The sequence below is a fragment of the Lissotriton vulgaris genome, chromosome 5 (genome assembly GCF_964263255.1).
Source record: "Lissotriton vulgaris chromosome 5, aLisVul1.2, whole genome shotgun sequence".
Taxonomy (NCBI): domain Eukaryota; kingdom Metazoa; phylum Chordata; class Amphibia; order Caudata; family Salamandridae; genus Lissotriton; species Lissotriton vulgaris.
Window position 1 is genome coordinate 1,992,429,196 of NC_141693.1, and position 17,900 is coordinate 1,992,447,095.

The window sequence follows — 17,900 nt, forward strand, 5'->3', positions numbered from 1 at the left end:
ACAAAGTCCATGCATATCTAGTACGTAGGGGGGTTCAGATTGCTATGCTCCAGGAGACTCATCTCACCAAAAAAGAGTGCGCTGCCTTGCAGAAAAGATGGCGGGCCAGGTGTTTGGCACCACTTATTCAGCGTATGCCAGGGGGGTGCTGATCTGGGTGAGGGCGGGGATACCCTTTCAAGTGCTGAATCAAGTAGTGGATCCGGATGGCCGGTTTGTGGCGGTGGAGGGTTATATGGAAGGGATGTGGTTTTCTGCTGTGTATATGCACCGAACACAGAACAAGCTCGATACTTTGATAGCCTCTCGGGGTCCCTGGCCTCTTTCCTGGCGGGCCCGATAGTGTTAGGGGGGGACTTCAATTCGATCACGGATGTGGCTCTGGATAGGTCCCATCCCCCCCTGGTGGACTCCCCGGTGCGCAGGCTGGCCGCGCACAGGAAGGACTGGCAGGATAGATGGGGGTTGCTGGATGTCTGGAGGGAGCGGCACAGGGGAGCCAGGGATTATTCCTTTTACTCTGCTCTCCATGATCTGCATGTCAGGATTGATTCGGTGCTCTGCGGTGGGTCCCTAGCCCCATTGATTTCCCATGCGGAGTACCTGGCTAGGACTATTTCCGATCATAACCCCCTATTGGTACACATTCAGTGGCAGAGAGAGCGCTCAGTGATACCAACATGGCGGCTTCGGCCGGAGACGCTTGAGGATTCTGTGTTCAGCGACGCGGTTCGGCAAGGCATTGATAGCTATTTCGGAGTGAATGAGGGCACGGCCACGAGCAGGTCCACTGAATGGGACGCAATGAAAGTGGTGGTGAGAGGGGTGTGTTTGGGTAGGTTCTCGAATGCTCGCACGACTGTGTTGAACGACCTCATGAAAGCGGAAGAAACTTTGAGGGACTTGGAGCGCCGCAGGCCGGCCAGGCCAGATTTACGGGCCCAGTTATTGGAAGCGAAGGAAGTGGTTGCCACCGAGGCGGAACGTTTAAGGTGTTATGACTACAGGCAGTATATTATCAGGGCACATGCAGAAAGGGACAAGGTGGGCACCCTCTTGGCCAGACTTGCTAACCCGGAACTTAGGGGCTGCCCGATCCTCAGCATTAATAATGCGCAGGGAGAAATGGTGTACTCCCAGGCAGCGGTATTGGAACGTTTTAGGGGGTATTATGAGGAATTGTACCAGAGTCAGCTGGGAGTGGGGGTTCAGGACATTGCGGAATACCTGGGGGAGAGGCAGCTCCCGGTCCTGGACGAGGAGGACGCGAAGGAGCTGGGTAGCCAGATCACGCTCACAGAAATACGGGTGGCCATCAAACATATGGCCCGCAACAAGACGCCCGGGGTGGACGGACTGCCGATTGAATTTTATCAACAGTATGTGGACAGCTTGGCTCCCAGGCTGCTGGTGGTGTATACGGAAGCCTTCCAGGCTGGGGCGTTGCCTGGGTCCATGCGGGAGGCCTTGATTGTACCGCTCCTAAAGCCTGGCCGGGATGCCGCGGATGTGAGGTCTTATCGCCCGCTATCCATGCTGACGGTAGATTATAAGATTCTGAGCCGAATCCTAGCCACCAGGTTGGCCCCACATATGACGGGCCTGGTACACAGGGACCAGGCCGGGTTTATACCCACGAGGAGCACGGCGCTGAATATCCGCCGCCTGGTGGGAATAATGGACGCCATCTTGGACGGGGAGGGAGCTCCGGCGGTCCTGTCCGTGGACATCGAGAAGGCCTTTGATAGTTTGGAATGGTCTTTCCTGGATGGAGTATTAGAGAGGTTTGGCATGGGCGAAGGGTTCCGCAGGTGGACGAGGGTCTTATATACCTCGGCAACGGCGAGAGTGCGTTTGGGCGGTCTGGTGTCTGCGGCGTACCCGGTGGGCAGGGGCACACGACAGGGATGCTCTCTCTCCCCCCTATTGTTTGCTCTGGCGATGGAACCCTTGGCGGTCCATGCGAGGTCAGGTGACAGGTATGTGGGGGTAGCCAGCGGCGGGCATTGGCATCATATATCGCTATACGCGGATGACTTGCTCCTGTACCTAGCTGACACCTCGGGGGCATTGGTCGGAGCGATGGATCTGTTGTCTGAGTTTGGCCGGCTGTCGGGCCTTAAGGTCAATTGGGCGAAGACTTGTGTGTTCCCGCTGCGAGCGGGATCACCAGTCCCCGGCAGCGATTTGGGCGTGGTATGGGAGCCCTCTTGCTTCACCTATTTAGGTGTTCGCATCTACCACCCGACAGCGGACTTATTGGAGGGCAACATTGGTCGCTGTGTCCGGGCACTGAGGGGCAGCTTGTCTTTCTGGTCGACCCTCCCGCTGACGGTTCTGGGTAGGATTGCACTTTTGAAAATGGTGGCGCTCCCCCGCTTCCTCTACTATTTCCGAACGCTGCCTGTTTGGATCCCCCAAGGGGTCTTTAGAGATCTGCGGTCAATGATCATTGGCTTCCTATGGGGGCATGGCCGCCGCAGAGTGGCCCTGAGCACGCTACTTCGCCCCAAGCTAGAAGGGGGCATGGCTGTGCCCGACTTCGAGCTGTATTATCTTGCGGCGCAGTTGCAGGTCCTTACTCAGAACGTAGCTAGGGTGTTTCGGGGTCCAGAGGAGGACCGAGATCGGGGGATACAACGCCACGTGCTGTCCTACATCATCATGCAACAGAGGCTCGAGTTGCGGGCCCTCACCATGGAGGAGCGGACGCTCCAGCTGTGCTGGCAGAGGAGCCTTCGGAGAGCGAAGGCATCGCGGCCTTATGCACCGGAGATCCCGATCGGAATGCTGACGGCTTTGCCGCACGGGGGAGATTGGTCCCCGTTGTTGGATTGGGAAGAGGCGGGACTGCAGGTGGTAGGCGACTTATACATAGACGGGGCTTTGGCGCCGTTCGAAGCGCTCCGGGACCAGTTTGGGCTGCCAGATGGGGGGTTCCTCCTACACGCGGCGGTGGTGGCTGCCATACAGAAGCACTGGAAAGGGGGGCTCATGGAACCAACAACGACTATGGCGTGCCAATATGTGGTGATGGCGGCAGGTACGTTCAAAGCTGTGACGTGCCTCCATAATAGGATGCTGAATGAGGGACTGGAACCACTCCAAGGGCTCAAGGCTAAATGGGAGGAGAGCGTGGGCCGGCCCATACCGGATACGGCATGGGGCCATATCCTGCGGCGCACGTGGAAGGGCACGAGAAATGCGCGCTTTCAGCAAGTGCATTTCTATGTGCTTCATAGGGCTTATTTAACTCCTGAGAAATTACAGCGGTACTTTCAGGTGCCGGATGCCCGATGCCCACGGTGTTCTTCTCTGGGCGCGGACATGGATCATTTGTTTTGGGGATGCTCACACCTGGGGACCTATTGGGCGGAGGTAGGGGAACTCCTGAACGAAGTAACTGACAGGGAGGTGGAATTTGATATGGCGGCGTGCCTGCTGCTCTGGTTCCCGCATACTAAACACACCAAGGTGACAAGCAAATTCATTGACCTGGGTCTGATACTGGCGCAGAGGGAAATATCGTGGCATTGGAAGTCCAGGGGGGGACCCTCACTGCGTAGATGGAAGAATGAATTGCTGCGGTGGTCTGACTGCGAGAGTGTGCTCCGGATGAAGCAGGCTGTCAAGATGGGGAATGAGAAGGCATTGGATGCGGCGCGTGCATGGGAGTTAGTGGTACAGGCGTTGCGTGATTCTTTGGTAGAGGATGAGGATGGTGAAAACTAGGCCGGCGGACACCGCGGGGCGAACACAAAAGTATTGTACCACGCACTGTAGTGGATCCATCCAATTCGACAGGACGAGGCATACACCTTAGCAGTTGCCAGGGGAGGGGGGCTTTGGGGGGGGTTGGTTAATGGGAGTTTGGGGTGGGCCGGAAGCCGTTAGATGGTAGCCCATTAGGGCACCTTGGACCTACTAGGATGGTGGGTACTGTGTGGAGCGTGGAATGGCTGGGGAGAGCGGCCAGGTGTGACAACTCATAGCGCCTAGGGCAGGCCCGACAAGGGCGATACCACTGATTCTCACTGGGATGGCTGATGGGAGTGATGTTGTGGGTGGGGGGGTAAAAGCAGAAACGCAAAACGACATTTCAACCATGGTCCCTATGGGACGTGCACCGTGATGTTTTCCTATTGAAAGAAGTAATATGCCGCCCGGCCTCCGGGATGCGGGCTGAATGGCTGTGTACAATTTGGATTTCTTATTGGACGGGGGGATATCACGAGTGAACTGGCTGATTAATTGTATCCTGTGGTTTATAACTCTGCAATAAAAATATATTTAAAAAAAATATATAACACACACAATACTTCTCAGAGACGAACAAGAACCTATTTCATGCCTGCTGCTTTTGAACTGCCAGTAATACCAAGACCTTTTCTCTGACACATTGTGCTATAAGAAGAACTGTTTTCCCCTATTTATTCAAACTGTGCAGATTATAATGCAGGCGCTGGTGAGAGGGGTGTGGGATCAAGGATTCGGGGGCACTGACTGGGTTAGGGGTCTTTTTCTTGAATCCATAAGGACCCACAACAAACTTTCCAACACCATTGGAAGTTCAACCCTGGCCAGCAACACTCCAAGGTATTTCAAAAGTATTAGACACAGATCAGCCGATGCCCCTCACTCCTGACCTGAGCGAGCCCTGCTAGTTGGACCCTGGCCTTCAGCTCCCCCTGCTGGTGGTGCACCGGTAGACACATGCCTACATCATAAGGACCAGGGCACAGGTACCTCACCCCTTTCTTTCCCATGGAGCATCACAGAAGGGATATTTATAAATCTGCCATGTCCTCGCGGCAGTCGGAATTAAACAAATCACAAGAGGTCCATCACAGAAGTAATATTTCAAAGTCCCTGTGTCTGCACAGCACTCTGGAGGGAACAAACCACAAGAGAGTTTTGGTGCCTTTAATGCCTTTATTGAAGCTTTGTATCTAACATTAGTATGGTTCTAGCTGAGACTAGCTGGGCAGGTTCTGGTAGGGTTGCACCCAGAACCTCACGAAGTCCCTTCTCAGGTTCTGCCTCATTGATTGGTTGTTAATTTTGTGGGTGATTTTTAGTATGGTTCTGGCTTGGCGGCGCTGGGCAGATTCTGGTAAGATTGCGCTCAGAAATGCACAAAGTCCCTTCTCAGGTTCTGCTCCATGGACTGCAGGTTGATTCTGCAGGTGATTTTTAGTATGGTTCTGGCTTGGACGCGCTGGGCAGGTTCTGGTAGGATTGCGTCCAGAACTGCACAAACTCTGTTCTCATGTACTGCTTCATGGACTGCAGGTTGATTTTGTGAGTGATTTCCAAATATTGCTGGTACTCTGGGGAGTATGGCAGCCAAGGAGTCGGGACGCTGTGATCGCCTTTGTTGGGGTCGCTGTAAGAGTGAAGAAAGACGACAAGTTAGTTGGGAAGATGATTCAGGTGTCTCATAGACATGATATCAGTAATTATGGCCATTCCCATACAGAAAAACCCCATGGTCAAAGTGAAGGGTGCATTTATATTAACTTTAAGTGAAAAGATGATGCTCAGACCCTCGGCACAGATGTGGAAAGATATAAAACTCTTATTATTATCTGATTCCTGATATTTGTAACCTCATACCTCTACTTGGTAGACATCCCATCTGTAGATGGTATTTGCTTTCTTGCTTTAGTCTTTCACAGTTTGTGCCTGTGGCAAGGACCTGTTAACAGATCCCTGACCGATGTGTTCCGCCAATGTGGCCACCTTGCTCCCCTTAACAAAACATCTGACTTGAAGATACTGAAACTGGGCAGCAAATATTGAAATATGTGATGCGCAATGCATCCCAACTTTGCAATTTCTTTTTTTTAAATGTTACTAGCTTTGCGTAGTGCACAGCAGGCAAGGTAAAAATAAAATTTTAAAAAAGAAGTTCCTTTCCTACAGAGCAAAGCATTCCATTACTCAAGGCAAAAAGTGTGTTGCAACTGATGCTTAACCTAAATGATTGAATTGAGACTCCCTAGGCAGCTCGGTTTCTTGGCGCCCAAAGTTCAGTACAACCCCTCTTCTCTTCCAACCCCACCTAGAGGTCTGGCAGCAGGGTATGGTGTGGAAACAGTTGGCGAGAGGCAGCTGTTGGTTCCCCACTTCTGCTCAGCTGCTATTTCCCTACACCCAGAAATCCTGCCAATTCTGGGTGGAAAATGCTGATTTTGGAGACATGGGTTGTTGCAGTTAAGCTCCGCCTCGGACAATGTTTCCAGGCGCTTTACTCCAACATAATAAGGATACCACTACAGAACTTGTTTTGCATTTTACATCTTGCCTATACATGGCTTCAGGTTTCTACTGGCAACAGACCGTTTGTAACCAATATAGACATAGAAGGGTTTGGGGGTCAGTTCCTACCTAGTGGTTCAGTGTCTCTTTTCTCTTTTCCTGATTCAGTAGAGTCCCCCCATTCTAGCGTTTGTCCCATCCAAAGAGAATTTCAGTCTCACTGTTTTAATTGGAGTAGTACCCTTGCACTGCTGAAGTCAATACAAGTATTGCTCTGCACAAGAGCCTAGTTCCTCTCACACACTTTTTGCTCGACCTTCTTCCCATCTTCTTTCTAAATGCAGGCTTTGTTTAATAAATTGTGTCTCAAACAACACCCCCTTCATCCTCCCCCACCCTTCCTCCTGCACTCTGTCAGCTGCCAACTGCGGCATTGGCTGGCAGCTATCACTGAAGGTGTGTTTAAACCATTCAAAGATGTCCACCCAAGCATATGGGCACATGGGGGCCATCTTAGAACGCTTTTTCTTTTGCTCTTAAAAAACTGTTTCAAACTTTTCTCAGAGTATGCGCATACAGTATGACTATATTAACATGTATTTTCATTACAAGGAGGCCACCGTGCATGCTCATGCATTGATGACTATCTTACAATGGTGTACTGTGAATTTCGCCATAGTAAACAATGCGCAAACTAAAAAGAGATTGGCAAAACTAATAAATCTGCCACCCGGTGTCACAGGTGAGACATTATGTCTATGTCAATGCTTGTTTATATTTCCTTAATGCAAAAATAAGAAGAACTGATGGACAGAATGTTGAACAATGTCAAACATTCACTCCAGTACAGAGATCTGGGCCTAAATCCATTGTTTCCTTGGTGCCCATGCCATTCCAGTTGAGACCCAGCGATATGCAAATCAGTCTTGACCCTGCTCCCCATGGGAACAGTCCCAGCTGGATTGCCAGGCCAGGTCCTCCCTGGACTGGAAACAAGCATCCTGGTACCGGTTTTGGGGTTTCACCCCTCATCAGCCAGGATAGTTTGACTCCAGTGGCATGGAGGGCAAGGGAACACCCTGTATAAGTCAGGCTTGAAAAGGTGGTTGCAAAAATGGAAAAAGGCTTTGTCTCTTTCTATCTCGGGGTGGATGGCATTGTGCTAATTCTATGCTTAAAGACTTTGATAGAAAACCAGACATTTGCGTTGAGCAGATTCAGAGTGTCGCTAGTGTTGAGGGTGCTCTATACAGGAGCTGCTCTCCACCTAAACTTGGGAACTTCCCAGTGTTCTCTGCTTCCTTTTTGCACAATTTAGGCGTCACCTTATGCCTGAAAGGGTATTGTTTTGCACATGCAGCAGAAGGCCAGCGCATGTGGAGTTAGCATTTTGATCCTTGTCCTAAGGTAGCAGCTCCCAGATGCTCAGGAGCTTGAGCAGTGGTCCGAGCACTTACCCTGTTCTTGCAAAGTTCGTCCAATACGTGATCATGTATTCCGCAACATCTCGGTCCCTAGGCCGGTAGCCGATGGGGGTGGTGAAGGGCTTGCCGAAGATGTACTGGAGATCCTCGGCGTGGTCTGCTCCCATCCAGCTGGGGTAGATGGGCATTCGCGAGGCGTGGGAGAACATGTAACTGTAGGTCTTACCGTTCCTATAGTAAAGTGACAGGAGAGTCTGAGTACAGAATCAAACACGGGGTTACCAGTCATCAGAAACCACAACTATTGGCACCATGTCTGCCTCCCTCTGAAGCAATGGCAAAGAAGCTGTCAAGCACTCAAGTTTCAACTGTAAAATAAGGACTAACTTAATTTAATGAGGAGGGCATGGAGTGTCGGTGACTGCCTGGCACCCTATGGGTTTCATCTGGACTGTGGGGGGTGTATTTGGTAGAGTTTAGGTAGATGGAAGCTTTGGGTTAATAAGAAATATTTTTGCTAAAGTTTGGATTGGGGGCATTGCAGGTGGGTTGGATTAGGAACCTCTGTTGGCAGAAGGGCTGGACTGGTGATTTTAGGTGGAAGAATGTTTAGATTTGCATTTGAAGGTAGCAAAAGAGCTTGATTGATGGCTGTAGGCGGCAAAGGGGTTGTACTGGTGGAAGAAAGGTTAGATTATGGATAGAAAGTTTGGATTAGGGCTTGTAAGTGGTTAAAGGGTTGGCCTAGGGAGTGTATGTTGCAGAATGGATAGCCTAGGTCTGTAGGTGACAGAATAATTGAATTAGTTGCAGCAGATGACCAAGGGGTTGGATTGGTGAGAGTAGTGTTGAATCAGTGGTTGTAGGCGACAGAGGATTGGATTGGTGAATGCAGGTGGCCAAGGGGCTGAATTGGTGGCAGTAGGGGCTGGACTGGTGGCAGAAAGATTGGATTGGTGAATGCAGGTGGCCAAGATCTTGGATTGGTGAGGGAAGGGTTGGATTAGTGGCTGCAGATGGACAAAGGGTTGGATTGGTGATAGAATGGTTAGGTTGGCTGCTGTAAGGAGTGCATGAGTTGGATCAGTGGCTTTAGGTGACAAGTGGTCTGTAATGGTGGCAGAAGGGGTGGATATGGGTCTGTAGGTGGTCAACGTGTTAGATTGGGTATTCATCTGGGAGGATAGGTAGATTGGCGGACAGCAGAATGGCTAGATTGGGGCTGTAGATGAGAGAAGGATTTAACTGGTGGCAGAAGGTTTAGATTGGTGGCTGTAGGTGGCAGAAGGGTTGTATTGCCTGCTTTCAGTGGAAGGATATTGTGACTGTATGAACACAAAGGAGTTGTAATGGTGCTTGGAGTTTCTAGTGCAAGTTGGAAGGATGTAGGCGTATAATGTAATGTGGTGGCTTCAGCATAAAGAGTAGGGAGTAGAGATGTGATGGTGGAGTGTTAAGTTTAAAGTTTACCTTGAGTGTTTATTTATTGCCTGAATTATCTTGGTTGGTGGTAATGAAAATTTTGATTTCTATGCGAAGAAAGTGATAGGAAAATGTTATAATTGCGAATGGGCTGTTGATTGGTGTTTTCACTGGAGGAGGTGGCATGACATACACAAGCATTGTGTTGGTTGTGGTGCAGATTTTGTTGCTCAGCATGGTTAGTAGAAGCACTGGCATTGTGCCGATGGGTGTTGGATGTGGTTTGATGGTGGTGATTAGTGGCGAGATTGAAATGTACTTATAGATATTGGAAAAGGTGACCTGATGAGCAATGCTTGTCCAGTGGGCACCTTGGTAGATTGGAGTGGTCGTTGTGGGTAAGGACGGAGTTCTTTTTGAGGATGTTGATTGTTGTGAGGTTACATGAATATAATGTGTAACATGGTGTTATTGTCTGCCATTGGGTTTAAATTTGCACTCTGTGTATGAGGTATGGATATCCTGGACTGGACGAGCTCCTCACTCACGAACCTGGGAGACTTCAGATTCTTTTCTGCTCCAAAAGATCAGAGTCTTTGGAGGTGGGTTCCTTGAGCCCACTTTCATTTTTGAATGAAAACTTTGTATGCATTGCATCAGCGTGAGATGGAGTGCCGGGCTAGGCTGAGTTTAGCAGCGGGTGTGATTCGCTCAAAGCCGCACAGAGCGGTTCTGTTAAGGTCCACTTACAAAAGCAGCTCATCTTGAGTGACACCTCTTGCTGGCACCTCTCACACGAGGAGGTCAAAAGCAAACAGACCTTAAGATGTCAGACCCAAGTCTAGGGGAGCCTCCTTCAATCTTTCTGGGGTTGAGTAGACAGTGCTGTGAGCAAAACATTGCTCACCACTTTTCCCACCTATTTGCCCACTGCCCCCCAATATCACCAGTAGCTCTTTTGACGCTATGGGATAATCTTGCTACTGCTCGCCTCCGGCCAATTCCTTCCCATCGCCTGTCACAATCTCTCTCTCTTCTCAATCTCCTCTTATTGCACTGGCCGTCTCCTGCGGCTACTCTGTTGGTGGCCCTCTTTCATTGCTAATCACTCGTCACAGCTCCCTCTACCATCAGTGCGCAATCCCTGCTGCCTCTGAAGTGTTGGGTGAGTTGGGGCAGAGCCAGCCTGTTGCGTCACTCATCACTGCTCAGCTCTACATGCCTTTGTGCTCTACTGCAGCAACTGTATAGCGCTACAAATACCCAATGAGGCCACACAGAACTATGATTTCCACTGATTCCTGAGCACCCTCAAAGGGAATGGTTGGGAGACTTTTGGATTTGGTATGTTCCTTGTGGGAGATGATGGCTGGGTTAGTTGAAGTTTGAAGATATGCCCACATATGCAATGCATTAGTATTGATGTGGAGAGTAGAAAGGAACATAAAGCTGTGAGTAGATACTTCCCAATATCTATATTTCATGTTCTGAGTACTGTGGATATATATATATATAATTAATGTCGGACTGGTGTTGGGTCGCACAATAAATTGAAAAAACCTGCACTATCTATGGGTCCTGCCTCGTCATTCAAGACATCAAATTGTTTTTGACGTTTGTGCTTACCGAATATATATATATATATATATATGGATGAATTGATATTTTTTTTAACACAAACTTTATTACATTTTCTTAAGATACAACAGTTCTTACATTGATGACGGACAGGAGAATTACATTGATTATATGTATAGTACATTGTCTTGAAACATGTACAACAGAAACTAAATAAACATCAAACTATAATCCCCCCCACCCTGTTGCCTGGTTCATCTAATCTGGGGATCCTATGTATGTGGTGATCCATAGGCAGTGTACAGAGTGTCGCTAGGAGTATGTATGGGCAGGCTAGAGTGATGACACACCTGGGCCTACAGAAGAAGGGTGAACCCACATAAACCACCATCCATGATCACAATCTGAAATGTTGCTGACATATAAAGTAGGTGAGATGAGAGTAGGCCATGTTTCAATGCTTTCCAGAATTGGAGATGGTTGTCAATTCTCCATGTTCCAGCGAACTATCAGTTTCACTCGCTGGATGGAAATGGAGACTCTAGTTCACGTCTTTCTGATGGAAGCATCCATGCACAAAGGTGCCAGCCTTGAGCAGAGGCCTTGCTTGGCGATAATTGAGTTTTTTTTGTGAAGGATAAGAGTGGCCCAGTCCTGTGGATCGCTCAGTGGGTTAAGTGCATTGCTTTAACTGTGATTTGTCTAGCCACTGGGACCAGCGAAGGGAAATGAGACCAGGCATTAGAAGGGTCAGCACCGGGAGGCTGAGAGGCTATTTGGGATTCTCTGCAGTTTCCTAATTATTAAGTCAACAAGCATCAAATGATTTCCAAGGTGTAGTAAAGTTGTGAGAGTACCCACGCAAAGGTATCTTGGACTTTTTGCAGGAATCCAAGGGACGGGAAAACTCACTAAAGGCGCCTCATCAAGTGGTCATTTAGCCGCTTCATTTACTAGGGGCATGATGGTTAAGTTGGAGGTCATGGTCAATCCTAAAATGGTGCTGGTGGCCCGTCCAGTGGTCACTGGTTGAAACCTCTATTTTTCTTAACCTTGAGGTGGTTCCAAACATCATGAGACCAATGTTTGTTGGCATTCCCCCACGACACTGCATCAAGATCAGATGAAGTTTGGAGCTTTGGAAGGACTTGCATTTCATCAGCGTAGTTACAGAGGTTGAGATTAAGAAAGGATATCAAGGTATAATGTGGGAAAAGGTACATGTTGGACAGGCCTGGAGCCATGATTGAGCCTTGAGTATGCCAGCTGAAGGGGTCAATGCTTCAGAGGTGAAGACGCATTGAGAGCATCCGGTCAGCGTGGTAGTCCTTGAATTCCTATATCATGAAGCCTCTGAAAGTGGCTGAATATGAGAAAGTAAAGGAAAGTTCCAGGGCAGAGCTGGAGGGACCCAGAAAAAGTGAGAAGGCAATGGAGAGAGAGATGTATGTAGCGAATTGTACATGACGATGAGCACACTGAGAAGATAATGTGCAGCAAAGGATATGTTTTGTTAGTACTTGTGTTTGTTGAGAGTGAACATGTTGTTATGAATCATGTGCCAGTAGAGAGAGCCCTCAAGCTCTGTTGGGACAGGAGCCAGCGTAGGGCCGGGGTGGCGCACCCATATGCTCCGGAAATCCCATTGGGGATGCTGACGGCTCTGCCGCATGGTGGGGACTGGTCCCCCCTCATGGAGTGGGAACAGCTCGGGCTCCAAGTGGTGGGAGACTTATACGAAAACGGGGAGCTGATCCTATTTCTGGCCCTGCATGACAGGTATGGTCTACCAGATGGTAGTTTTCTGCTACATGCGGCGGTTCAAGCAGCACTTCGGAAACATTGGAAGGGAGGACGGACGGAACCCGCGAACACCAAGGCTTGCCAATATGTTGTGATGGCGGCGGGAACCTTTAAAGCGGTGACTTGTCTTTATTCTAGGATGTTGCATGAGGGACTCAACCCACTAGTCAGTCTCAAACAGAAATGGGAGGTGGGCATAGCTAGGCCGATACCTGACACGGCATGGGGCCACATTATGCGGAGGGCGTGGAAGGGAAGTAGGAATGCGCGCTTTCAACAAGTGCAATTTTTTATTTTGCACCGTGCATATTTGACTCCTGGGAAAATTACCAAATATTTCCGGGTCCATGATGCGGCATGCCCAAGGTGCCTTGAGCAGGGCACTGAGTTGGAACATATGCTCTGGAGCTGCCCCGCCTTGGGTACCTATTGGGTGGAAGTAGGGGAAGTCCTTACAGAGGTCACGGATAGGCATCTGAACTTTGACATGGCAGTGTGCCTGCTGCATTGGTTTCCGCACACAGCCAAAACTAAAATTACAAGTCAATTCATCGACTTGGGCTTACTCCTAGCTAAGAGGGAAATTACATGGCACTGGAAATCGAGGGAGGGGCCATTGTACAGGAGTTGGAGAACTGAGTTCTGTAAATGGGCGGGTAGTGAGGGCTCCATTAGGCTAAGACAGGCCAAGCGCATGAATAATGACAAGGCTCTAGAGCTAGCCAGGGCCTGGGACGCGGCTTTACAGGATCACCTGGAGGGAGACTAGGATTGAACAGTACAGAGCGTCCATGTGATATGTAGGAACAGTGTATTGTGTTACATCTAACTGTCCCTGTAGCCGCTGCTATGTTATATAATATATATGTCTGGAATTTGCCCTCACCAATTGCCGAGCGGGGGGGGAGGGATCCGGGGGTTCAGTTGGGAGTAAAATGGAAGATGTAATTGATGATGCTAAGGGAAGTAGATGATGTTGTGGTTTGTATGCTGCTCAAAATCAATAAAATAGTTTTTTTTTTTTAAATGTGCCAGTAGAAAGAGCATGCAGTGTCTTCTTTGAACCTACCAGATCCCTCTACATTTAATCGGATCTGGAGCACCAATGTTGCTTCATATTCAGATAACAAACAAAATTGACCTTTCTGAATATCATATAATACTCACCCGGCATTGCGGTGGTGCAGGGCCAGGGCTTTTTGGGTCGGAACCAGGAAAATATAATCAGTTTCCACGTCCACAACTGTCCTTTTCATGGTCTCCTGGTCGGGTGACTGGGGCCAGGCCTGAGTGTACAAGTTGTAGGCCATATTTGCACCCTGAACCCCCTTCTCCATTGTCAGCCCTTGTACAACCTTGAACACAGCGTCCCTGCAAACAAACAGAAAGCAAAATACTTACAAAAGGAAATGAGTGCTGTTGGGGTAGGGCGCCTAAGAGTCCTTTAAAACGAACATTAAATTGGATTAAACCTACCAAAAAGTCTTTGTTTTACACAGTGCCCAGTGCTGCAGAACAGATGCCCTCAGGGTACATATTTATAAGTGGGCCACAAATGAATTACCCATTTTGTAAACGTCGAACAAAAACTTTTGTCTCTATCGTAACCGTATAAATCAGGGGTCTCCAAACCGGTCCTGGAGGGCCGGATCCATGCCAGATTTTTAAAATAACTACATGTATCTCAATGGGGATATCCCAAAAATCTGGCATGGATCCGGCCCTCCAGGACCGGTTTGGAGACCCCTGGTATAAATCCTCGGAGTCCATCTATTGTACCAGCAAAGAGCACCAGACACACAGCCTGACTGCAATGAGCCCACAAAATACAGGTGCAAACTGTATACCTGCTGGATTGCGTTAGCGCGGGGTGCTCGAATTAGTGCCAGGTTACAGTTTGCACAGCCAGCAGTTGGAAACCAGGCAGGATTTGTGCATGAATCCGTCCATTGCTGTGTGCGCAAACCGAGATTTTGCACAATTTGCTCTCATGATTTTCTGCAGGTTTTCCCTACTGCAAATCATAAGGACAAACTCCTGGTACAGGAGCAATTTGTACTCAAGTTGGAATCCAGTTTTAGGTGCAAACTTTGATTGCACCTTAAGCAGGGTTCCAGCTAAGTAGAGTCTATAGTGTTGCAACAAATCTTTCAGACTAGATGGGCAAGGGATGTGCTTCTCTGCAGCGGATAATAAATAAAATGAGATGGTAAACTGTCACTATGGAATAGGGATCTATACATCAGAAACTGATCTGGACAGACCCCAAGTCCATGACTCACTTTCTACCTCCCCTTTCCCCCCCAACAAGCGGGTTCATCTCCTTACGGGTTGATCTTCTGAAGGGGCTGGTTGATTTCAGGCACGTCGAAGCCGGCGAAGAGGTGGCCGTCCATGTTGTTCACTCCCGCCAAGTAGTCCACGTTGGCTGTGTTCTTGAAGAGGGTCTCTGGCTCTGCGGGGATGAAGTCGCCATCGATGACAGGGGAGTACGCAAGATAATGTACCATGGGATCTGTCGGGAAAAATGTCGGGAGCAGAGATGGGGTCATAAATAGCACAAGGATGCTAAGAAACACAGGGATTTGGTAAAGCAATTGGCCAAACTTGGTTCCATGCACTGACATTATTAAACCTTAGTGTTGCCTATTAGCGTACTACAAATCACCTTTAGCTGCGTCTTATGATGTCAATATGTCTACAATAGAGAGGTGCTAGAAATCGTAACTTTGAGCCCAGCCCCCTCGACCACTCAAACATAGGCTAATTTGGTTGGGCTTATATTTCTTTTTGCTTTGCTTTTTCACAGGAAGTTGCGCTTGTTTTTAGAATGTCAGTTCAGAATGAACACAAAGGAAGAGAGGCAAGTAAAGTGGTGGATTTAAGGAAAAGTGGAATCTTTTTACCGTCATTAGTGTTAAGAACACCAACGGTTGTAACTCAAGTTGAGTTAGAAGAATAGCTGTTTCGCTTTTTTTAAAGACTGCAAGAGTCACAAGTTTAGAAAATAAAATAGTGAGCACTGCTGCATTAACATTCCTTTACCTTTTCATATAGCATTTGTTGCCTGAGTCTTAAAGTTTAGTTCTGCCATTAAGAACAGGGATCAGGTTATTAAAGGGGTGTACAAATTTTTTTGTGTGCATCTTCCTCAGGAGAGCTAGTGCAGCACCAGCATGCGCTACTCAAGGTGTTTGCACACGCGCAGCTGAACACAGGGTGACACACAGTGCAGCACAGAAAAACCCATCACTGTGTTTGTGTGGTCGAACTCCCAAATTGTTGAGGGACCCACTGAAGACCGCCACGTGGCTGGTGGTCATTGGTGCAGGCTGCCTTTTTATCACGCAGCTACCTCGGCGGTACTGTATACTCCCGCTGACTCCTATGAATACACACACACTCTGGATAAGGGTATGGGCGTAAGACTGCGTGCCGTCAACAACCTGTTTAATATATAGCCTCTGGCCAGAGTATTTACAACGGTGTACATCCGGGGCAGTGAGTCACCAGGAGGGGGGGGACTGTGTGGCTCACTACATCCCTTCCCAACTTAGCCTTAAGCTTTACCGCTACGCTTGGCTCAAAGTCTTTGAGCCACTGGTTCAGTTGTGGTTTCGGCCAGAGGTTATACCCCTGGCGGGGTGAGAAGTGTGATATCTCTTTGGTGCTCACGTCATTTCGAGTGTCTATGCTTCTTTTTCCCACACCTGTCCACACAGGAGCCCTGTTGCCTGGAGAGGGGCTACAGGATCTCTCGTCCACAGGTGGGTCGTCCATTGTTCTATTTTCTGCCCCCTCTTAAGGCTCCTGCTGACTCGGTATACCCACCTTCCGGAACCATGAAATGTTTCTGGTGACAGTTTCACTACCCTTACGGACTGTTATCATGGTACCAACCAAGCTGAGCAGTGGTCGTACCCCTGGTTCCACCCTGGCCTTTGGTCTTTGACCACTTTGTCACCTTGCATGATAAGCCATTTTGGTGCTCGCCTCTTTAGGCTCGCGCGTACGTTCTTCTGTGTGCGCCAGTTCTGGTCATTGATTTGGATCGAAGGTTGGTTTAATCCACTCCAAGTGGACTGGGATCACGTCTCTCCCGGGCACACTGAGCAGCACAGACCAAGGGGGTCATTGAGTGGTGCAGTGTAGTGTTCCTCTGTATTCTCGCAAGAAACTTTGGAGGCTGAGTTTGGGGTTTATTCCTTCAACCATAGAAATTCTGCGGGATTTGTTGGGGGTGTGCAGGAAGCGCTCAGCCTCTCCATTGGCCTGCAGTCACTGTGGTGTGATATGACAATGCCAAATCCCCAGATGTTTAAATAGATTTTTGAACTCTGACCCTTAGAAGGGTTGTCTGTCTTGATATCTTTTGGCAGGCCGAAAAGTGCAAAGACCTTCTCTAGCACTAGTGCTACATTGGCGAATGCCGTTGAGTCAATCAGATCGACAACTGGCTATTTCAAGTAGCTGTCAACCAAAACCAAAGGATCAAAGCTAGGTCTTTTCTTTCCATTTGGGCGTACTGTGCTTCTGTTGCGGTGAGTGCTTTGCAGGCAAACGCTAGAGGGTGCCCATCTCCTGGTTTCAACCTCTTGGGTGAGCACGGCCCTTAGGCCAGCTGGACTTGAGTTGACTAGTAGCTCAGTCCTCATCTTTGGGTCGAAGTCTGCCATTGTTGTTTTGATCAGATTGGATGCCTTTATCCTATGAAACGCTTCTTTATTTTGGCCCCATGCCCGGTGGGCACCTCTCTTGGTAGGAGATCTCAAAGGCTCAGCGATGCTAAGTTCGGAATGAATCTGCCACAATAGATGACCATGCCCAGAATTCGGCCTACCTCCGATGCGAAGGTTTGTGCTAGGGCCTGCTTGATGGCTTGCGATTTCCGGGGATCTGCCTGACCCTTTCCTGATTAAAGACATATTTGAAGAATTCTATGGGAATTTGATAGAAACAGTATTTTTCTCTGTTCAGATTGATGTTGTGCTCCCAGAGGCATTTAAATGTGGTATGTATGTTTGTGGTTCTTCTCTGCAGTTGCAGAATAGATCAGGATGTTGTCACTTATGTTCATGATGCCTTGGAACCCTGACAGTGTCTCTCATATAGCATCCTGGAACACTTCAGCTGCTGAGGAAATGCAGAAATTCTGTCTTTTGTATCAGCATAGTCCAAGATGAGTGGAAAATGTTTTTCTGAATCCGCTTCTTCTAAGAGGAGCAGCTGGTGATATTCGGCATTGAGTGCTCATTTTGAGAACCAGAGTGCTCCATTTAAATCGCCAATGATATCGTCCATTGTGGACGGGATGTTACCCTCACATTTTATTGCTTTATTTTGGAGGCGCATGTCGATACCCAAACGCAGTTTTCCAGGTTGTTTCTGTTTTTCGGCTATAACCATGGGGGA

At 48.7% G+C, this 17,900-nt stretch overlaps 1 protein-coding gene across 1 annotated transcript in view; it reads right to left on the reverse strand.

Annotated features, from left to right (window-relative positions):
- Nucleotides 1–4,918: 4,918 nt before the first annotated feature.
- Nucleotides 4,919–17,900, reverse strand: part of LOC147717968 (bile salt-activated lipase-like) — a 49,023-nt gene continuing 36,041 nt past the window's right edge. The window contains exons 8-11 of the mRNA XM_086924747.1: nt 14,817–15,003; nt 13,656–13,859; nt 7,719–7,916; nt 4,919–5,386 (exon numbers count right to left, since the gene is read on the reverse strand). Of these exons, the coding sequence (XP_086780873.1) occupies nt 5,194–5,386; nt 7,719–7,916; nt 13,656–13,859; nt 14,817–15,003 (782 nt within the window). The 3' untranslated portion in view covers nt 4,919–5,193. The remainder of the gene's footprint in view (nt 5,387–7,718; nt 7,917–13,655; nt 13,860–14,816; nt 15,004–17,900) is intronic.